The 23728-nt window shown below is 38.1% G+C and overlaps 4 protein-coding genes across 4 annotated transcripts in view; 1 reads left to right on the top strand and 3 right to left on the bottom strand.

Moving 5' to 3' along the window:
* The window catches only part of LOC135795522 (uncharacterized), a 69503-nt gene that overhangs the window by 42279 nt on the left and 3496 nt on the right, over positions 1-23728 (top strand). The window contains exon 2 of the mRNA XM_065307230.1: positions 8866-8958. Coding sequence (XP_065163302.1) covers positions 8866-8958 — 93 coding nt within the window. The remainder of the gene's footprint in view (positions 1-8865; positions 8959-23728) is intronic.
* Positions 2325-3794, bottom strand: LOC135795582 (peptidoglycan-recognition protein SC2-like). The gene is made up of 4 exons (XM_065307298.1): positions 3412-3794; positions 3116-3333; positions 2943-3054; positions 2325-2615 (listed from the first exon to the last, which is right to left on the bottom strand). The coding sequence occupies exons 1-4, from the start codon at positions 3494-3496 to the stop codon at positions 2413-2415; spliced, it is 618 nt and encodes a 205-aa protein (XP_065163370.1). The 5' UTR covers positions 3497-3794; the 3' UTR covers positions 2325-2412.
* On the bottom strand, positions 5052-8255 carry LOC135795388 (peptidoglycan recognition protein-like). Its single transcript, XM_065307066.1, has 7 exons — positions 8096-8255; positions 7584-7798; positions 7418-7529; positions 7179-7361; positions 5765-5967; positions 5345-5456; positions 5052-5273 (listed from the first exon to the last, which is right to left on the bottom strand). Exons 1-7 carry the CDS (start codon positions 8157-8159, stop codon positions 5089-5091), a joined length of 1074 nt encoding a protein of 357 aa, XP_065163138.1. The 5' UTR covers positions 8160-8255; the 3' UTR covers positions 5052-5088.
* On the bottom strand, positions 21119-22777 carry LOC135796114 (transmembrane protein 272-like). Its single transcript, XM_065308021.1, has 4 exons — positions 22206-22777; positions 22006-22128; positions 21753-21857; positions 21119-21692 (listed from the first exon to the last, which is right to left on the bottom strand). The coding sequence occupies exons 1-4, from the start codon at positions 22519-22521 to the stop codon at positions 21508-21510; spliced, it is 729 nt and encodes a 242-aa protein (XP_065164093.1). The 5' UTR covers positions 22522-22777; the 3' UTR covers positions 21119-21507.

Genomic DNA, 23728 nt, shown 5'->3' with positions numbered 1-23728 from the left:
ACAAATTTAAATTAAATTAATATCACTTTCGTAGCAAAAAGAAAATGATTTATCAAATTAAATTGTAGTCGGATATCATTCCATTTTAATTTCTTGTAATTTAAATGTCAATCTGCGGAAAGTAATACCCGAATAATATCTAAATAAAGCATCAATCGCATGTCGCCACGCACCACGCGACGCTGACGCACATCAAATGCGAATCAAGTCGCGAGGAAAAAATGAAAAAATGAAGCAGAGAGAGGAAAAATATGGGAAAAACTCGCAAAGTTTGCCGTACATGTCACGCTCTACTTGAGCTGGTTAAACGAACCGTGCGGCGGACGAAATGGATGCAAAGAGCAAAGCGACCCTACTGAAGAACTCTATTTGTGTTTGCAAAGCGAATTTCTTCGAAAGTGTATCGGGAATATCTTGCAAAACTTAATAAAACAACTAATATCAATTTTTAAAATTTTTATTATTTTTAACCCGTATAAAGTAAGTCACCCCATGGCTAAAGTATATTATTAAAATTATTAATAATTTTTTGTCTCACAGGCGCAGGCGTAAGCTCCAACCCGTGACTAAAGTACTTTAGTCACCCCATGACTAAAACCCGTGACTAAAGTATATTATTAACTTTTTGCAGGAAAAACTGACGCTTTAAAAGTTGAAATAGAAAAAAAATATTTCCACGAAAAATAATTTTTAAGCTTTCATAAACGTTTCATAAACAGTTTGCGTAATTATATAATATCATACAGTAAATGTTGTCGCTTAACTTTTAAATCTTTCTAGTCGTTTGCATCCATGCTGTCGCTTTCACGCGTGCACGAAACGCTTTGATATTTAGCTCGCCTGTCGCGTTTGTAAATCGACTTCGATTAATCACGCCGACGAACGTATTTATGTAATTTGTTTGATTTTCCTTCACTTGATCTGTTCGCGACGTCGATTTTCTTTCTTTACAGCCCAGCTCCATATTTATAGAAATTCACAAATCAAACAAAATCATACCTCGTATGTAGTACAGGTAAATAAAATTAAAGATCACACGAGTCGATAATGAGCGAAATAATAAATTACCCGATGATAAATTTATTGTTTTCCATACATTTTAAGTACTAGTAATAGTAGTGAAAATGGAATAGCAAGGAATTAGCGCCGGGATGATTTGTGTTTATGAGTATTTAATGCCAGTTGACCGCCGGTCAGAAAGTCACAAGTCACACGAGAGTTCATGCATCGTTATCGCGCTGGGGAGCTGGTGGTAACCAATAATAATCACACCTAGTCACCCCCAGAGTCGGGAAGAGAACACTACATTAGCGACGTCACTAGCCCACACCGCACACAACATGTCGGAAGCAGGATATGCTGCGGAGGTGGGTGTGAGGTTGGTGGTAACATGAACGTCGATAGTAACTTTACAGCCGGCAGGATCACGCAGGAAGAGAGATAATCATGTGGCGTGCGAAACGGAACGCGGAACGCCCAAAGTATCGGCAATTATCATTAACAACCGCTGCCATAACAACAAATTAACCGTTGATTAATTAATCCCACATGGCCGGCACAACGGGAGCTACTGGGGAAGACAATGAAATATATTATTGGTTTAGGCTTGTCACACATCCAGTTAAGTTGAGTTTAGTGAAAAATTGAAATTATTCATGCGGGAGATGATGCCACATTTGAATTCTGCCACATTAAGCATTTTTCCTGCGAATGATTCGAATTTTTACACTTCTAAGCAGTTTTTCGCGATGCGCGCACGCGGAAAAGCTGGATTACGTGTGTGTGGTGGAATTTTCACTCTTGTGAGCGCATTCGTGCTCACTATTCATGACGTTTCATTACGTTACGTGCGCGTTTTTCCACCTCGCACGAGAGTTGATATAAAAATTGTTAATTTTTGACATAAATCTTTTTCCGAGGATGACACGAATTATTTAAGCCACATTTATACTTTTTATTAAATTTTTTAAGTTGTTATCAAAACGGAAGTTTTCCCTGTTAGTAAATAAGAATAAAAGCCGGATGTTGAAAGCGGAAAGAAGAAAATCAAAAGCAAAGTGAAAAATATTTTATCCCTTTATCGCAAATCACTTGCTTTAATGAACGTTAGTTAAGCGCACTGAAACGCTGGAAATAAGGGCGAGATGCGAGCCGGAGAGGAAGCAAAGTGATTAAAAAGAGTGCGGGCACCAGGTATTAATTAAAAACGAGATCGAACGGTTTTACACTAACGAAACGTCGTTTTCACCCTGTGCGAACGCGCTTTTCTTTTCGTTTTTATTTTTTATCTTGCTGAAGTCTTAACAAGTGAAATTTATTAGAACTGGGTGATATATTGATTTATTTGCGCATTCTTCCTGCCCTTTTTATATTTTTAATGATACCGCTTGCTATACTCGTATATTTATAATTTTATCGGCGGCGCTGGTCGATGGTGTCAGGTGTCCAATGACTCCAACTCTGCAGGGTTTCGTATAAAGTCTTTCCGGGGCATTCCGTTGCCGTAGCTTGCCGATGGCCAATCAACTTGTAATCGTCTTTTATTTCACCTGTCACTACACCGTAGTTTATGAGCTGTTTTAATGCGTTCATTGCTTTTTCATTTGGCAAATAATCTACAACAAGAGATAAACATTTTATGTTTTAGTAGCATTTTAAGAATCTAGTGTGCTAAACGGCACTTTAACTACGTTTATCGTTTTATTTCCACGTTTGGGTTTTTGTATTTAAACTTTTGTTTTTTAAAACTTTGAAATTTGTTCGCACACTACTAGAAAATACTTTAGTCACTACCCCGTGACTAAAGCCCGAGATTAAACTACTTTAGTCACGGTTTTGGCCATCCGTGATTAAAATATCACTTTTTCTAACTCAAAACCGTGAAAAAAGTGTTTTTTTAACGATGAAAGTAAAACAAATCATTTTTAACCAATTTTCTTTACCTGTAAAAGTTCCAGCTATGCAAATACCAACACTAAACTTATTGTAGGATGTAGCATGACTTCCTGTAAGGCCCCATCCACGTCCTTCGTACACATTACCATCTTGACCAATCTTTAAACAAATTTTAAAAAAATAAATCCGAAAACATAAAAATTATTTCTTCATTTTTTACCACAAAATTATACGCGATATCGTCCCATTTTCGTGTATCCATATGAAAATTCTGAAAAGACTTGACGAGTCTCTTACACTTTGCTTCCGAAAAACACGATCGGGTCGCACTATGATGGATGACCACATAAGGTGCTGGTCGTTCCGTCAAATTATGTTTGGCGATTGGTTCTCGTGCGTTCCATTCTTCTCGTAGTATAATATTCATGGCAATCGTGCCTGTAAACATCGAAAAAACGAATCAATCAATTCATCAAGGTTACGTGATATTATGTTGTAAATAACATTGATAATTACCTGTTGCATAAGCATTAGTCAAACCACAGTAAATCAACATATTACTCCACAAAAATAACAAAATACCAAAGTTGTTATTTGCCATCGTAATTTAATACTTTTAATTAATAATAAATAACTTAATATGAATTCACCTCGTTGCGCTTGAAAGTAACACACTTTACTAACGAATATCTGTAATATCGGGTTGTATTTATTGCCGATGCGTTATCGTGTGTTATTTAACACAAAAAACAGTCGTATGAGAATCCGAATGGGAATTTATACGAGTATTGCCAATTTATTGGTGATCGATGTGATTTACATTCGAGTTGTAACTCAGCATTGCCTCGAGGGAATCGCGGGAATGCCGCTGTGAATTATTTATTTATCATGTTTTGAATTTACGTCTGTTTTGATTTTAATGTTGAAGCAATGAACTGGCTAATGTGAAACACTAAGCACTACATCAAGCAATTATAGTGAAGTCGGTAAATGTTTATACGAGTGTGATGTTTTGTTATCAGTGGTATGAGCTGACTCATTATCAGTTGTAAAAAAGGTCAAGTTTATGGTTTAAAGTTAAATGGGATTTTGTGTGCCAAGGATGGAGAAAGTTTTTAGTTTTTATAAGTTTTGTAAGAATCGCAATGTTTGAGGGGCGTTTTTGGCATTGTCTAAGGGTTTTGAGATTACATTGGATACGTATATTATAAAGGGTGTTTTCAGTAATCACGTGACATTGAGAAATTTTGATTTTCTTTATTTTTATTGGAGATATGAAGGATTTTCAACCGTAAAAAATGTAGAAATTAAGAAATTTCTTAAAATAGCAATTTTTAAAGGGCATTTAAGGGTTTCTAGTTTAGGGTTAGGGTTTAAAATCGTACACATATTATACAAGGTCTTTTCAACTACCAGATAACGTATAGAAACTGCAAATTTCTTCATTATTACCGGAGATACTGGGTGTTTTTTATCTCAAGTTTTGGAAATTTAGTAAAAATAGCAATTTTTGAGAGACATTTTTGGGTACTTGTTACAAATTTAGAAGATGCAAAAAGTACTCATTTTATTAAGGACTCTTTTATCTATCACATGGCGATAAGACACTTTAAATATCTTCTATTTTAGAGGAGTTACAGGGTGTTTTTCACGACTTTTCAGTTGTATACAGTTTATTTTACAGCAACATCGGAAAACATGAACTAATCACAAATTAAAGTAATTTTTTGCTCTAAATAATTTTTTCTGATACTTCTATATATATTATTAACAAATTCAAAATTTTTCCTTGAACGTTGGAGGATAATAAAATAGCCACATCTGCAGTTTTCCACTGCAATCGAAGTGAGAACGGGCGAACACACGCAAAAAGAATGAGAAATCAAGTAAATATAAAATAAAAACACGTACACATAAATTTGATATTCATAGCGCAGACGGTAAGCGCTCGGAACGGGGTAGACATAAATATTTTTATATCCATAGCGCTCGAAAACAGACCGCGCGCAGCGAAATCCTGAAAGACAGAAGTTAACTTTAAGGGTTTTCAACTTTATATACGCACTCTTTGCGTTCGGGTTTTAGTATTTGGTTTGTCAACGTTTTATATCCGGCTATGAATATATTGATGAGTCAGTTTCAACAGCACAGCTTAATTCTTTTGATAACTTTTTATTGGCGTAATTTAAACACTCAAAGGGTACTTGAAAAATTCTTCATCTTGCTGATTTCGCTGTATAGATTCCTGCCTGGACAACTTGTAGCTTTCACGCTTCTATGTCCGACCAGTTTATAGTTGGAGCTTAATTTGCCTTCTTGTACCGCGTAGGAAATCAAGTTTGTGAGGGAATTTAGCGACGCCTGACTTGGAGATGATGCTGGAAATATTTCATAGGTTTAGTATTCGTAAATCATTAAAAAAAATATCGAATTTTTAGTAGAAACTTACTTTCAAAATTCCCAATGAAACTCACACCAATACTATAGCCATTTGCTCTTCCTGCATGGGCAGCTTTACGTCCAAAACCTTGTCCTTGGTAAATGGTACCATCTTGACTAATCTAAAACATAATCGATGATTAAAATCAAGTTTTTCTGCAGTTTTGAGGCACAAAAAGTGGTATTTTATACATAGACAGCCATGGCCGTGATTAAAGTACTTTAGTCACGGCCTTTAGTCACGGGGTGAAGCTTGCGCCTGCGTATTTGTCTACAGGGCAGCAGAAGACGTAAAAATAAAGTGAAAGTAGAAAAAATAGCGTAAGCATCACGTGGCTAAACGTTGTTAAACACTCGATTGATTAAACGCTCGTGACTAAAACTCCTTTTTAGCCTCTTGATACTTAATATACTATTAAATTATTTTTACCAAAAAATTATATCCGATATCCCCGTATTTCTTATTAATATGATCAGCTTGAATCTGCTTCAATCTCCGATAACAATCTGTCCCGGAACAAGATGGCGTCACAGTGTGATGCACGATAAGATGTGTGGGAGTTCCAGAGATGTAATTTTTGAATCTTGGTGCAGCAGCACCCCACGTACTTCTCGATACGATATCCAGAGCATCTGAAAACGTTAAAAAGCTATATTTAAATGTTAATAATAAAATCTAAAAATATAACGATTGCGCTATTAGTAAAATGGGCCGCGCTCGCGGTTCCAACGCACAACAAACGTGCACACAATAGAAAGACGTAACGAGCAACCTGAGGATGCTGCCAGGACGAGCAAACAAGCCGCGATGCACGCGCCCAACGAAGGAGCAACAAGTTTTCCCAACATGGTTTAGATAGCAGCAGGCGCTGGTGTTTCACCTCTTGATTATATAATTTATTCTGTTTGTTAAGAATTTTTTTTAAGCGTGATATGTTGACGACGGTGTTTGCTGTTTGCTGCTAAGTCGGCGACGTACTGGGCTTTTTCGATTATCCGGACGGCTTTTATATTAACAAGCAACAAAAACAGGGATTGTATTAAGTTGAAGTATTGTGCGTTTATACGGGATTCACGAGATGTTTATTTAAAAGGGGATTTACATGCCGGGTTTAATTTTTACGAATAAATTACGACTGCAGATGAAATAATTAAATTTATCGCGTCTCAAGCATATGCAAGGTCATTAAAATTTAATCTACGGTTATTGTTAATAAAGGATTATGTGTGAGTCATGTAGAAAGAGAGTGTTATTAAATTTATACAGAGTGTTACCATAAATTTACAGAGAAAACTAAAGTTTTTGTAAAGAAAAGTGGAACTTTAAACACGGCCGTGACTAAAGTACTTTAGTTATCGGCTTTAGTCACATGGAACGTTGTTAAGCTCCCGTTTAGCTACTTGATACTTAATATACTATTTTTGTTAATATGGTTTCAAAAATAGCCTAGTTACATTTCTTATCATGCGTAGAAACCAGTTTACTCCCACGTGTATTGTACGTTTTATCTTCCAGCTGCATTAATTACGTTCACACGATAATTTATGATCGAAATGCAAACGTCTGTTAACAAACACACTGATAACCCCATCAAAACAAAATTTAAAAAAATTCAAATCCAAGTTTGTGAAATAATTTATTTTAAAACTAAACTAATATTAATATTGATATTAAATTATATATAATATAATTCGATTTGTATTGTGTATCGCAATCTCTATGAAATTTCTAGAATTTCTTAAATGAATTCATCGCAAGTTTCCCAAGATATTTGCGGTGCGAATGTAATTAGCGACATGAATTGGATTACATTAACTTGGCACTGTCCACATCGTAACCTCCTAAGGAGCGTTTACCCAGTGGTCCAACCCGCGCATGTGGGTATACAGCCTGTGGCCGGGGCAGTCCGTCGGCGTGACCTGCCGGTGAGTGATCAATTTGTAATCGGCGGTGAGGTGGCCATCCTCCACACCGCACTCCAGCAGGCGTTGCAGTGCGCCGAGAGCTGCTTCATTTGGCAGATAAGCTATAAAATAAATGATTAACCCACTTTGATTGCTTGATTTCTTGTTGGAGACTTACACGTGTAATCGCCAATGAAACAAATGCCCATGCTGCGGGAGTTCAGGCGGTCTTCGTGGGTGCCTTGCTTGCCCCAGCCGACACCTTCGTAAATGTTACCGTCTTCACCGATCTAGAATTAAATTAGGATAAGAAATAGAAATAGAAGAGGGAAAAATTGACTTACAAGGAAATTGTATCCGATATCTCTGTATCTCTTACGATTCATGTGGATTTTTTGTATGGATCGTACTAACGCAGCACAATTCGCTGGTGAATTACACGTGGCTGTTGAGGAATGATGTAGGAGAACATGAGTTGCTGGATATTGCTCTAAAGATTTCGATAGGCCTTCTCTTGCGTTCCAATCGTTACGTGTTATTATATTTGGACATGTTGATACTAAACACAAAAATTAAAATATTTCTATCCTTAAATTGCTTTTTCTACGATTTTGAGACACAAAAAGTGACACTTTAATCACGGTCGTGACTAAAGCACTTTAGTCACGGGGTGCAAAAACCCAACGTTGTAAATAGGGTGGAAGTAAAAAAATCAGCGTGGCTATCACGTTATTAAACACTCGATTGATTAAACACTTGCTTTATTCATTTTAATCAATCTCGTGACTAAAACTCCCGTTTAGCCACTTGATACTTAATATACAAAAATATTTTATTAAATTTTAATAAAACTTACATGCTCCACAAATAATTGGGAATAGAAACAAGACGTGGACGTAAACTTTCTCATTCTGTTCCATTTTTACAATTACTTTACTTTTATTGGAACTAGTAATAGATGTTGACTGTTTGTAGGTTGTCAATGAAGTGAAGATGAAGATAAAGAGCAGTGAATTTATTTATAACTGTAATTTAGTCAATTTCGCTGATTGCGTTGATGGCAACAAAAATATCGACTCGTGTCCACAAGCGTAAATATTTCACGGACAAACACGGGCTATTGATAAACTAGATAAACACTGTTTACTCGAAATTTACCAATCTATAAAATGCGAATGTAATCGAATATTATGCCATTACGCTCTACACATGTATTGATTGCGTTTTATTTATCAAGTTTATTAATAATTATCGTCTACGTCGCTTCGAAATTATGAGTGAAATATCTTGTTATTGTGCAATGTTTATTTATCTCAATATGATGATTTATGTTTGTATTTATTTGCGTTTGACAAAATATGTTTTTCTACTTCTATTTTTAAAGCGCCGGTTTTCACGGTTTTGAGACGCAAAAAGTGTTTTTTTCAACACGGACGGGTTAGGTCGTGACTAAAGTCGTGACTAAAGTACAAAACTTCTATTTAGACACTTGATACTTAATATCTTATTTCTTAATACAGGATTAAACAGATTCTTCAAGTATTAAAGCAAAAATATTTATTTTTCTTTGTTTGTTTGATATTCTCAGTGAAATAAAATATCCCTAATGATGTTTCATTGTTGCAGATTTGTGGTGGAAATGAAAAGGAGAAGAAGCTTTCCGGTGGTACGGAGAAACGGAAAGCCGACGACGGAGAGCCAAACAAAGATCTTAAGAAGGTAAGCGCAAAAAATCGTCTCAACCAACAACAAAAAAAAGCGCAAGATATCTTCTCGTTTTGAGTAATTATCATTCATCTCTTCATTATTTTCAACGTTTTCCGCGCGCGCGGTGCTTGTTTGCGTTATTGAGATGACAATGACGCTGCAGATGGAAATCTCGCGGTGTGTTCTTTTGTCCTGATGCAATTATCCTCCGACGGTAATTCGTAAGTAAATCAGGATAACCGGCTTAAGAGACCAGACCCTCTTACAAGAAAACAAAATGTTTGTGTTTACAAACAAAAAAAACATGGAAATGTTGAAATTATGATGATTAAGATGCAGCCGTGTCTGTGATGTCACAATTAGAATCTGCGGCCGGAATAAAAATAGAAACGTCGCTCAATGAGACAACATTCCCATCGCGACCTGAGACGATTGTGAGTTCCTTCCTCGGTTGTGTGCGTTCCGCTCCGAATTTCCTCCCGGCTTCACTTGGAGTTTCGGGACTCTTAATGGGCGGGCGAAAGGTCGAGACGTGCCGTGCGGTCGTCGGGCGGAAAACCTTTTTGATTACACGTAAATTAATGAAAATCCCGGACGTTTGCCGTGGATTGCGACGGCACTAAACCTAAGCAATCTTGGTTGCAGCGGTACTCTTGCGTGTGTGTGTATTGGGTTGCCTGCTTAACGTGCCCGCCATGTTAACTCCACACAGTTCACACCAATTTGAGTCGGTTAATGCGTAAAATTGTGCTCAGACGCAGCCGCAGCAAAGGCGAGTTATATTTATGCACTTCGTAAAACGAGGCTTTAGCATCTTGAGCGTCGTTTTCCGGCGCTTTGCGAGCACGTCGACAGCATTGGCAATTTCCCGATAATCTCGATCTATGGCGTTGTTTGCGTGGACACATCAGGCGCACATCCGCTGCAAGGATTCGAGGACTTAAGCTTTGGCGTCCATTAAAATCCGCACGCTTCGACGAACCCGGCTTTGCGTCTTTGTTTGCATGCAAAGCGAAAACAAAACACGTCAAACAAATAATCCTCGCATAGTTTTTTTTTTCATTTTTATAAATTTATTTTCATAGTAAATGAAACCAATTAATTTTTGCGTTGTGAACAATTTAAGCTTGTTTTTATTTTTGATTTTTACGTGAGCAATTAAGCTGATATTATTTCACGTGCGTAGAAGAATTTCACGCGCGTGATTTTCCAATATCTACGCTGCGGTTGTGTTGTTAGTTAACCCACAGCGAGAGAGCATGTTGCACGCCTAACGAAGCCAATTATTTTTAGTTTCCAAGTACCTCAAATGCGCCGCGATCCATTCGGAAGAATTAAATTACGAAAACATCCAAATCACAAAAATTACGATCATTAGAAAATTGGTTTACTTTCTTAATTCACAAACGCTCGAACTTTCGAGTGTAATTTTGATGAAAAGAACAAGTTACTCGCAATTATTAAAGTCAACAATGCAAGAAATACGAGTATATTGATTTATTAGTCAGTTTGAGTTATTAAATTTTTTTATAATTAAAATTAAAAGTTTTTTGAAGAAAAAACAAACAAATTCATCGGATGTTTGCTTTTTTTTTATAAGACTTGAAAACATTCCGTTATTAATCAAACAATTACGAAAATCTGTTTTAAACTTTTTAAACATCTTCAGCTTCTTTTACGGAAGAAAAAATAGGTTATGTGTTTTACCACTAGCGCCATCTATGTTCCTAATACAACAACATACCTGAATATTTAAAATATCATGTCTGAATGTTTGAAAAAGCGAACAAAAGAAAAATCAATAGACAAGTTCTTCTTTCTTCTTCTTCGTGTGCAATCCTCCGCGTGCTATAATAGTAATCTCACATTCGCATGTAGTGTTATAGCTTCCGCATACCATGCAGCGAAGGTATTACAGAAGATGGCTGCGCGCTGGAAGGCGGCGTGGAATCACGTTCGGTTATGAATAAGATATGCGTTCAATTTCGTTCCGTTCCCTGCCGCCGTCAGCACACTCTAGTGCTCTTCAGCACCCCACCATCAAATCCACCATCTTTCTTTACCTTACACACACATGCAACACAATACTTTTTATTTATATTTGTTGATTGTTTATATTTCAAAATATTTTAAGTTTTTTATTTATTATTCTTGGGTCAGTAGGACGCGTGGAGTTGAGTTGTTGATTTATTTCCCATTTCCGCCGAGCGGAGGAAAATAGAAAAATATTTTCTTTACATAAACTCTGTCGGCGAAGGCCCTCTGGGGCTGTGTGTGCAACGTCAGGGCGTATAACTGATGAGGTCGCATCACTTTACGTCCACTTTATCTGTAAACGCAAACAGGACTTGTAACATAACCTCTCATGATTGAATTCTCTCGTATTACTTAATTCCTATGTCGTTTCATTATGCAAACATCGATTATATTATGCGATATGAAAAGTTCCATTCAATTAGTGCGAAGTTGTTATAACGACCAGGAACATTTCTAATTGCACGTTAACGCATCCTGCACATCCTGCAAGAAATGAAATCTAATTAAACAAGGTATGCTCGCTGCGTTCCACTGGCACTACATTAATGCATTTATGCATCGCCTGTATCTCTTGCCCGGGTGAAGGTAATGAATGTTATAATTAACTTTGCTTAATTTAATCCTGTCCACTTCATTGTGAGGACCATGCAGTCCTCAACCCAGTAAGTTTTCTTTGATGCACTCGACTAATCTTGAAGCATTTGAATGTTGTACAGTTTCTTCCTTTCGTGACTTGCAGTCAAGTCAACTCTGTTTAACTTTGTGTTCGTATAAATAGTAAATTCGGTGTTTATGATGCTTTTTGTTGCCTTTAAAAATATACAGGGTGAAGGGAAATCTTGGGAAATAAGCGTGGAGGGTGAGGTTTTGGAATGCGTGCAAACATTAACTAGTTTGTTTGTCTTTGCATTGGCATAAATGCTGTTGCCAGCTGCGCTCATAATGAAGTTGTGATAACGTTTGCAATAACGCCCATTTGCATACGCGCATTGCGTCAATATGCATTTCAAGTTGTATCATTTTAATACGCAATGCAGAGGATATTCTCTTTGAAATTGTATATTATGAATCAAGTGCGCTAAATGACACTTTAGGAATGTGTTTTTTCTACTTTCACATAGCATAAAACTTTGTATTTTAAATGCATAGGCTCAAGTTCCATCACGTGACTAAAGCTCGGGACTAATGTACTTTAATCATGGCCTTGCCCGTTCGTGTTTAAAGTACCACTTTTGTGTCTCATAATTTTATAATACAGCTGCGTAAAATATCTGCTAAAGTATCAAATTCCACTCCGTGACTAAAGCCCGTGACTAATGTACTTTAGTCACGGCCTGGCCGGTCCATGTATAAAAAACCGCTTTTTGTATCTCATAATTTTATAATTTAGTTGCGTAAAATATCTGCGATTAATGGAAGCATCGTTAAATTTAATAAACACTTGAAGGAAAAAAGATTTGCAGTGTGTGATGTCGAGGACGAATGAAAATGTAATAAAATAAAATAAACTCCCCTCAAAAATAAAGGATGTGAGATCCCAACGAGGAAAAAATACGAAAGGAGAGGCAATAAAACGTTTTATGATTGTGTGCGCTGCGTTTAATAATTTCTCGAGTTTCAAATGCTGGTCTTAACGACCCGCAAAGAAAACCCGCAAGATAAATTCATGACGTGAAGTGTTAACTACAATATATTTTCGTGAAATCATCTTTTCGATAGCTACTTAATTAAGATAACTTCCTGGCACATTTCGAATAATTCTGTCGATCACCACGTTGTCGAAACGAAATTAATGGCTCAATAAACCGAAAGTAACGCAATAAAATCGACAAGGCTCCGACAAGAAGGAAAGAATGGAAAGCGAAAACGGTGCCCGACACGCGTGGATTCTTTGATGAAACATCCCCGGTGACGGGCGGCGGCACGGCCGCCAGGTCACACAAACAGGACGGTTGAATAGACAAATCGGGGGCAGTAAAACACCGCCGTTGATAATAGTTTTAGTTTGTTAGGAAACGCGGTGGTTGCGTGTCGAGTGAGATTTCGCAAACGAATTTAACAAATCGAAAAAGTTTCTGATTTTCAATTTTCCGCGCAAGAAAAATTGGTTTTACTTTTATACTACGAGTACTTGAAATAGATTAAATTAAAGTTTATTAATCAGATTTATGTAAAAATGTTTAAGTAGAAAATTTATTTTTTCTACCTCCACTTTTAAAGCACTTGGTCGTGACTAAAGTATATTAATCACGGGCTTTAGTCACGGGGTGAAATTTGATACTTTAGCAGATATTTTACATATCTAAATTATAAAATTATGTGACACAAAAAGTGGTACTTTAAACCCGGACAGACAAAGTCGTGACTAAAGTACTTTACTCACTGGTTTTAGTCACAGCGTGGAATTTGATACTTTAGCAGTTATTTTACGCAACTAAATCTTAAAATTAATTAATTTTAATCTACCTATCTATCCTGTAGATTTACAGTTTATTATTTGAACCTTTAATTTATTATCTCGCTAATTTCATCAAAATTACTCCAAAGTAATCAAATTAGAACGGATAATCCGTATTTCGGTTAGAATAAACATTGTTTATCATTGAATGCGTGTGTGGAACTTGAAAGGCCTTCAATTTTAATTCGTCTTCCTCCTCAAAAGGATAATTAATTCGATACCAAACCGCTTGTCGCTGCTCCACTCTAATTAATTACATTTTTCGGCAAGTGATACACGCCATAGATGTGTAACTACGTGCTTAATCTCCCAACGTATAGAGTCCTTAAACGCTCCTCTAAAAGCACGCGCACACAAAGCACCACAGCACAGCCTCCAGCCTACATAATCTTCATCTCTTCATGGAAGGATGGTGGTTTGATTCGCGCCGTGCGGGTAAATACAATAATAATTACAATATACTACGTCTGCTGATCGGCGAATGATTAATTGTGGTATGCGAGGAGTGGCCTTTTAGCACGCTTTGTTTTACCGCTCTTGTACAATCTGTACGCGCAACACAAAGTCCTTTGGATTTCCACTTTGCTTCTTGCGCTGGTGGATGCCTGCTTTTCAGCTTTTCTCGTGCTCGCGCAGCAAGACGAATTGCGGTCCATATTGTGGATTTATCGCTTCGCTAACCTTGGCTGTTCAATCTTTGGTGACTTTGGTATTCGAATATTTGGATGCAGAATAGCAAAGGATCTTGAACTTCGTATCGTTTCTATTGTGCGTAACAATGCGCCTGGAAGATTTAGGAGGTTTGAAACAAACCTCTTCCATTGTATTCCCGCTGGTTGTATCATTGTTGTTCACAAATTCATTCCAAACACTTTGGACAATACTCCCGCAATGTTTACGCTCGTAAATAACGCGATAAAGTCGAATTATCGACATTTCAATCATCTATTTACCCTTTGGAACAATAACAATCGAGGAAATGTTGTTGATAAATTCATTGTTGTAACCTCTTGATGCCGAATTCACTTGAGAAATGATTTGCGCCGTCGATATTACTTTATGCATTCATGTTCGCATGCATTTACATACTTATTTCCTCTTGAAATCGAATCGTTCCTTCGCTTTCGACTGCTCTACGTGATCTCGGCGTGTGTTTGTGTCGGTGTGCAGCACTAAATCGAATTTAAATTGCTCGCTGCACTTCAACTTCAATTCCTAAGTGGTGTATTTTGTTGTGCGCCGCGGTGCGATCGGCGAAAGGTTTTATTTAAGCTATATCGTTATTGCTATTCAAGCAGCGTTCGAGTGGAGTCTTTTCTTTCCTTCTTCCGGCTTTCCCGGTGCTTTCTAACTTCAGGATTAGTTTACAGCACGACGCGCTGTGTGTGCGATAGGTACAACGTGCTTGTTTCTGTTAAGAAAATGCTATTAACTATTGCTGTTGTCGTGTTGTGCTGGAATTGCTGCAATCGTCCTTGCGTTCCTTGCGCTTGTTTAATGCGTTCGATATTCCATAACGCTGTTTGGGAATAAGCAAACGATTCGCCCGGAAATGGAAAAAGACGGCCGGAAATACGAAATGCTTGCGTTTGAATATTGAACTGCGTAAGAAATTTATTTGTTTTTATTATTGTTTGGGAAATGAAAAATTCGAAATTTAATTAAATTTTTTAAATTTTTTGATTGGGTTGAGCTTAAGTGATCCGTGAGTATTGCCAAAATTAACATATTATGTTTTTTACATAGCGTTGATGTTTATTGACGCAAATGAACGCCGACGACAATGCCCATCAACGCACACAAAACGCACCCACCTGAATGGCACATCAAATGCGTCACATGCTCAAAGCCTGTCTGTTCTTTTACGTCTACATTGTATGAAAACCATTAGAATCGCGTCAGGATCGTATCTGCCAAAACGCACACACATCACAAAATATTTATCAAGATTCACTTAGGTACAAAACATTAAACCTGAAATTCAAAATTTTGACTTTTTCAGTTTTGACGTGATGTATTGCATTAGTCCGACCCTGTGTAAAAATCAAATTATTGTATCCTTTCACCCTCATCCTTTCCTTTGGAGGCGGCGATGAAAGTAAAAGGTCGTCGGGCGGCCGGCATATGGGTTGCCTACTACGTGCGGCGACGCTCGGAACCGATTATGCGGGACATTGATGTATGGCTCACCTCAAAGGCCTCATCAATCATGATTTTTCCGCGCGAACAGTAGCTCAGTGTCAACATGATCGAGGCAGCCACCTCGTCGGACAGGAAGCCGAATGCGTCTTTCTTCCTTTTCTCCTGTGAAGCGAATCGAATTCGGTACGACTTTATTGAATGTACAAATCCCGCATGCATAGAAATATATTGCACTCTAGCGACATCTACGCGACTGTCAACAGTACAGTATTTATATAACCTATATTCGTATAAGTCGTGGAAACTTAACCTTTGTAATAAATTTATTCAAGATGATTTTTTGTGACGACTTGACCAGGATTTCACTTTTTGCTTCGTGCTCCTTATGTCATCTTTTCCTTTCGCAAGCAAATGCCCAGCTTATGCTCTTACGGGCTCTCGCTCGCGTCTTAAAGCTTTACAGCTGATTCGGTAAAGTTTTTTAAATAACCAATTATGCAGCGAATAGCACCGTTGTTTGTTTGTTGTATAATATTCTAACAAACAATGATGATTAATAAACTATTGTTTAGCTATTCGTTTGTTTTGGCAATCGCGATTGATAATTGATTACGCCGTGCATTATGTAATGATTTTAAATGTAGTGAGACAATTATTTCGGTAACGATCATGCGATATTTTTGGAATATTCAGCAGCAGCGGCGCATTTGCAATGTGAAATACAAATTGCGGTTCACTTAATTTTAAATTAAACTGCGCATCAAATAAAGTAGGATTTTGCGATGTAAGCCGACGAGGATTAAACATTTCAGCTTACGTTTAATTAAATTTTATTCAGTTGCTAGCGAAAATGCTGTTTATATTATGCGCTTTGATTTGAATTCAGTTATTATAAAACTAATTGTGATTTGTTTTGTTTCAGGTATGTTCCTAGAAAATTTTAAAATTTTTCGAGTGATTGGTAAGCGTAGAGAGAATTTTTTAATTTTTTTTTAAATTTGTAATATGAAAATTTAATAACGTAAAATGTTTACATTTACATTCCCATTATGTTCGGTTGTTAGGATGTAGAGATAAGAAGCACACACAGAAAAAAATCAAGTGTGGCTGGTGTCGTCGCGACGCCTTGTTTGGCCTTCGGGGTAGTAATAACAGCGGCGGCAAGTGAGACTGATGAAATAATGCTCGCATCCTAATGTCCCTTTGTTGGCGTCACGCTTCCTGCTCGCCGAGAGCTAGGGAAAAAGATAATGATAAGGCCAACGCGCATCCCATCACCATTATATCACTATAATGTTATATAAATATCAGGACAGGCTTTAGTCTGAAAAAATATTTTATAATAAAAATGTGTCAAGCCAACACTGTATGTACAAGGGCTTCTAAACTGCAATATGGCGTATGGTGAAGAGCAATTCATAACTGTTGCTCGTTTTTCTTTTTTATGCGCTTTGCGTTTGTTCTGGCTTATGAAGCCCGCCGAGTACGCTGACAAATATGCAAATAGCATAAGTGGAAAGCGAGCGGCGGATGAAATGTGGAGTGTAAAGGATGGCCCGGTTTTCCAGCAGTAGCTGTAGCACACAGGAGGCGGCCAAAACCCTACTTCGGGGGTTTATAATTCGAAAATCTCATATTTTATCCTCTGACAGCGACTTTTCCTAACCTACACAATTGATATGCAACCAATTATACACGTGCGTTAAATTTATTTGCGCATTGCGTAAAATAATTGCACTTAATACGAATAATCAAAATTTGAACGATTGATTGCGTGCGGCGTAATGAATGATGAATGCTGAATGCCGAAATTCATATCGCAGCGCGCGAGATGAAACGATATCCGCTTCCTAGTACGAATATAATCGACTTGCTTTACGTTTGGCAAACCATTCCAATAATTCAGCCTTGCTAATTTATTGCTGCTATTTAATCATAGACAAATCATTTATTATTGCCTACGAATTCCGAATTTTGTTCGGCGGCACAATAGACGCATTGTTGGTGAATTGCACAAATTACAAACAATTTCTCCGCGCGTAAAGAGAAAAATCGCAATTGTGAGGATTAATAACTATATCACTTGCGCTTTTGTCTTAGGAATTAATGCGCTATGAACATTTCCAACTAATAATAAGCGCTGGCAAGCAAATGTTCATCAATTAATTAAATCAATTCCAACTTTGTGCTTCTGCTTATTTAGATAGCAAGCAGATTGTTTTGGTATTATTAAATGCGTCCCTGAATGCCCGCTAGTTTTGAGGCTGTGTAAACAATAGAGACGTTGCTGCGGCCATAAATCCACCCGACCGCAATTATTTGTTATGAATAGCAATAATTATTTCATTAGGATTCGATTTGATGGCGTCTATTTATTAGTCGCGCTCAACTTGACACCCGCAACAATGTGGAGGCGCCGGGCAGCACAATCATAACTTTGAGGATATTGCAGTGAAGACACTATTGTTACCTCAGCGCAGAGAATCTTAGATTTATTGAATTAATTAAGTTGATATAGTTTGCATTAAATTCAGCGTAGGCAACCAACATTGCATTTTATTCAATTCATTTCCAATGTTTTCTTATGCTCGGAAATCGTTGAAAAATAAAATAAAATGTTTTGAAACTTATTCAGTTTGCAGTTGTGCATTGCATCTTTCCGCCTCTTGACTCTTCTTCGCAGGTAATCTTTTCGAGTGCTCGCTGCCGCAAAACTTTTATAACTCGCGACTCTAGTCTCCATCTTTCCAGCCGCGTATGTTCACGTTTCATAGCGCGTAATATTTATTACGGCCGCGCTAGTAAAAACGAAAGTTGATAATAAAATTTTCCGCCTTTGGGCGCGCGTAGTTTTTACCGCGTTCGACAAGTGCCCTTGTGCTTATGCTCATAGCATGTGTGTGAGTGTGGGTTTTAGGGTGTGCGCAATATAAAACTGATTTTTAAATTGCTGTGAGCGACGAGAGTAAAATGGCGTGTCGAGCGCGAGATTGAAAATTAATTGACTTTTTCAACGCTTCGGCTGATAAGCACATCAACGCGTAAAAGCACCGTGAAAATAATCCGAAAATAATACACACTGACATCCGAAGTCAGGATGTGTGCGTAATTGAAATGTTTTTAAACATTCTACTGCAGATATACTATATACATGTTATGTTGGTTGCCTAATAATCAAAAATTTCTATTATTTCAATGAATAGCGCTAAAATGCACGTTTTCTGCTTTTAATTTAGGGTGTAAAAATAAAACTGTCACGTTTTCCGTACTTGCCGGAAACACGTCATATGCGAATAGTTTTTCGAATCCTGACGGCCGGGCGTCCATCAAAAAGCTTTGCGCATCACGAAATTGTCGAACGCCTGTCCGAAATGTAAAGGTACGTGCACGATTCGCGCGAGAATAAGGAAAATATTGCGTAATAAAAGTGCGCGATATTTCACTGTCGGCAATTCGGTGTCGCGAACTTACGGCGACGGGCTATACACGTATAAATCTCCTTTAACCGCAAAGAAAGGTGCAGGGCCGTGTCCCGGCCATCGCCAGGCGCATATGATTCGCAGACTGCACCCCGGACGCAAGAAGGTTTTTGCCATGAACCACCCCAACCCGCGGTTGTTTTGCGCGCGTCCGCCGGCGAAAAATGTGTAGAAGCCGGGACAATTTGTAAAAGCTCAAAACTTCAGACTTCAGAATCGCTCATTAATAGCGCTGTGGTCCTTTCCGCACAATCCACTCCTTCTCTTTCACTCTTGTCACAAATGATGGTGATGATGACAAAAGCAAAGCAAGCAAAAACTGTTCGTAATTAAGAGTATTTTGTATCGTTAGCTTTGGAGCCCTGCGGGGGCCGCAACTGCAGACTGCAAAGGATAACGAGTTTAGGGACACACATACAAAGCAAGTCCAAAGCGACAAAAACCAATGAAAATCTTTGCGTAATGTCCACATCGCGTATTTGTTCAAATTTCCACAATTAAAACACAACCCAATTTCGAATTGTGTTTATGTTTCACTCAAGTATTTGATTATTAATTACTTGTCTTGCGTTGAAAGTTGGAAGAGATAGGGCGCATGATTCGCATCCCACTTGGGAATGTGGAGATGGGTTCAATCACTTATGGAGAGCGTTAGCCAAGCATAAAGGATAAAGAGCCGCCTGTGGAGTCGATTTATGAAATATTCGGGCGAGTGGTCAAAGACCATTTTCAGGACTTATTTGTCATGGTTATAAAGTGCGCTCGAAATAAATTTACCGCCATACGCCACGGATCATTCGCTAAAGCTAAGAATATTGAGCGGGTCATAAAATAAAATCCAGCAATACGTAATGATATACTTCCATAGACTATACTTTCAGCCATTTTAAACTTCCCGCCATTCTACTTCATTGTTACTTCTTCTGTGACTACAGACGCGTACGGAAGCAACTTCATTATTTTAGATATTCGCGAGCGAAGCCAAGGGTTAAAGCTAGTTGAATATAAAATAAAATTAGTCGCATTAAAATGTGATTTGCATACGGAAATCATTATTTTGTTATTAATCAAATGCAACCGTAAAAACTATTGTTCGTGCTCGTTATTGTGATTTATTCATTTCTGCAGTTTTCTACATTGTAATGCATTGTGTTGTGGGTGGCGCGGAAGTCGGCACTTATGAAGTGCAAATAAATGCGGCGCGCAATTTATTCCTGGATTGTAATCATATGCATTGCTGGCTTTAATTGTGCACTGTGCTTTCGGGTCGCATTTTTTCAGGTGGAAATGCATGCAATGTAATTAAACACAAAACATAACCTTACTTTATATTTAATTTTTATATACTTGCATGAATATGAACAGGAAAACAGTGAATGTTTGGTTATGATATGTTTTTCGAAAATATTTACTTAAATTTGCATAGAAATTCGTGTTTTATAATTCTTCTCCGGTTTGTTTTTCTTTTATATTCTTGAAAGTTGCTTGTATAAACGTCTTCTCTTGTAGATTTTGTAGATTTTGTTATGTTTTCATGCTCATTGGGTTGCCTAACAGTTTGTTTAGTTGAAATTTTGAATAACGATGTATTTAATTTTGACCGATGCCAAAGGTCCAGTTGGAAATACTCGTATGTATATAACGCGTGTGTAGATTGGCACAATTATGAGAAAACTTTCAAATCGGAATATTAATATGCAGCGCGGCTGAGTTTTGATGAAAACGCGCCAGCGCGACGACGGAATGCATTTCATTATGGACAACACACTGCGGGATTCGAGTTTACGTCCCATTCTGCCCATTCCTACGCCATTCAGCACTCCGATTTAATATTTGCTCATTCCTCAACGCTCGACGTGTTTGGTTATGTTAGGCGTATGTTACGCAACCCAAAGTACACACACACACATACGCGCAAAGGGCATTTACTTTTGATTGATGTCCGATGCGGAAACCACTCGAAAGATTTAATTAAAACTACACAAATTTCATTTCGAAAAAAAACACAGAGGAAGAAATTTTTGGGTTTTTTTTTTGTTGATTTTATGAAAAACAATTTAAGGTTATCTTTTTATTACTGCATGTAGAGTAATTTATTTCAAGTCCGTCACTGATGTGTTTGTAGCTTTTTCGCATTTTCTGCCTTGCCACTGACACTTTCTCGTTGAATTTCACTCCGGAATGGGAATTGCGCACGGGTCCATGTTTCATTAAATCCGGGCGCCTGGGAGAGAACGAAAACCTCACGCTCCGGTGATTCGAATTCATACGCGCGAGGTTTAATCATTTACATTTTTACTCGGCCGCATTCTTCTTGGGCATCCTCGCCTAACCCTAAACACCCAACGCGTTGCAATTGTAGGTTATGTTGTAGCGACTACTTAACACGTTGTGGAAACTTTTAAAGCGCACATAAATGCAAATTGTCTTTTGTTTCGCCGTGCATCACGTTTTTCGAAAAGTGTTCCGCATCAAAAAGTAACAACACGATAATAAAATAAATAATCCAATCAGAGAATACACTATGGTGATGATCCAGAAGGCTAGTAGATAGGCAACACGATGACAATACGGCTGTCCGTTACCAGCATCATAATTAGGCTGGTATTCAGAATAAACCATGTAGGAACCTGTGAATTTATAGTTGAATGGTTATTTTCGCAGTTTAAAAGCAAACGTGAGATTTATACCGAACGCCTGCCAACACAAGTCGAATAAAACCAGCAGGATAACGACGTTGAAGAGATATTTGTTCCTCGTGCGGATGAGCGCCTTGGTGAGGATACCTGTTGAACCTGAAAAACACACTTTACTGCAGCCGGGCGGGCGGAAGCCGACAAGATTTATGAGTTCAAAGGCGGGGAGAGAAGAGTATTCCTCTTTTCCGTTCGTTCGATAGTTTAGCTACTTTTATTCCTGCATGCATTAACTTTTGATACCCACCTGCGACGATGAGATAAACCGGAATCCAGGGATTCACCGTGCAGCTATTAAGACTGACCCAGCCAAAGACGAACATTGATGACATCACCAGATACATCAACACGACTGATGCGTTGACCACAGCTACAGAGGAGAAAATAAAAATAATTCAATTAGATTGTTTTGTTTTGTCTACCAGAAGGGAGGAGTTGAGTGCTTACGTGAGGTTTTCTTCTTGATCTTCTGCCACGAAGTGTCATTATCGTCGCTTTGCTTTCGCGGTGGTGGAAGTTTCTCCGGCACGTCTTTGCCATTCTCGCCACCCTCGTCGATTACATGTATCGACACGGATGGCGACTGATTCCCGTTGCGTGGTTTCTCTCCATCTTCATTTCCAGCGTCCACTTGATGTATCTGCGGTGATGGCGGTGCACTCAACTCCAGGACCGTGAGCGGAATGTCCGCGTCCTCGTCGCTTTCGTCCTCATCATGTCGGAGATTGTTGTTATTCCGGAGCGGTGTTGCCGCACGCCGCATGTTGGGATGGTTTCGGACGGGATATCCATTCGCTTAGGTGTTGTTCATGGTGACAATGTTCCCGTTCGACTGTGGGACGCACATGCTGCGAGCATTTCGGCGAGCAGCGATAATAAAAAACTCGGCACTATTTATACATTTTGCCAGGTTTGCATTGCCAGGTATTTTTAGCTGCCTAGAGAAGGCCAAGTGAACATTGGCGCAGACCTAGCCAAACAAAAAATATTTTTATGGACCACTGAATGTAATCCATGTGTGAAGGATGACAATTGATTATGTCAAACAATTTTTTTTGTTTTTTGTTTTAAAATTTTCGCTTTGAGTTTCCCTGTAGCGTAAATAAAGCGCCTTGGAACGAAATTGCCAATTAGACGGAATGAGCCCCACCCAGGGTCTTAGACAAATTACGAATTTACGAAACCATGAATTTTCTACGGTGTTATGATGAACTTTCGGCCGCACACCCCCGGCGAGAAATCATTCAGCGTAAAGTAATGATAAACGGCTCTCCACGGCCCCGAAACAAAGCGAATGACTGCATAATCAACATAACCACAAATCGAAAATCCTTCGCCTAACCCTAACTGAAAAAAACCAACATAACCTACGCCTCATGAAACAGAAGAGACGCGTAAAGTTGAAATATCCACCACCAGCCGGGGGATCGACGAAAATGAATAATACAACAAAATGTATTAGGTTTAGTTAATGCGCACGAGGAGAGCATCGCTCCGTGAAAGATAAGTTATTTCCAAGTAAATCGATTTCCAGCATGTGGGCTTTCGGATGCTTCTCATTCCCTTCGAAAAGACAAAAAGAAAATAAAACGTCTAGACGCGATGAAAAAATAGTGAACTTTGATCTTTAAAATTTATATTTATAACCTAGGTTATGTAATGTTTTATAACCAAGAAAAAAAAAGGTAAAAGAAGCGTAGTAAAACTCGAGGAAAGTTCGAATTCCCTTGGTTCATGTCTGATTTTCCGAGAACTTTGCGTCCGGGAGACAAAGTGCAAACAATGATTTAATGTGGCACACTTAGTTAAACTTTGTTTACCTGCAAGATAGGCAACCAAGACACCACCTATGTAATGCAGGGAAGAAAACAAACGTAACATCCTGTAGAATTCAATTTTCAAAGACCTTCGACGTAACAGATTTCCAAATGCAATTAGAATAGAACGTCGGTTATTATGCACTCGCCGCC

The sequence above is a fragment of the Atheta coriaria genome, unplaced genomic scaffold (assembly GCF_025399875.1).
Source record: "Atheta coriaria isolate IRGN ID8LTWV9N9 unplaced genomic scaffold, Caltech_Dcor_3.1 hic_scaffold_7_pilon, whole genome shotgun sequence".
NCBI lineage: Eukaryota > Metazoa > Arthropoda > Insecta > Coleoptera > Staphylinidae > Dalotia > Dalotia coriaria.
Note: the sequence above shows the minus strand (reverse complement) of the source record. Positions and strands in the feature narration are given on the sequence as shown.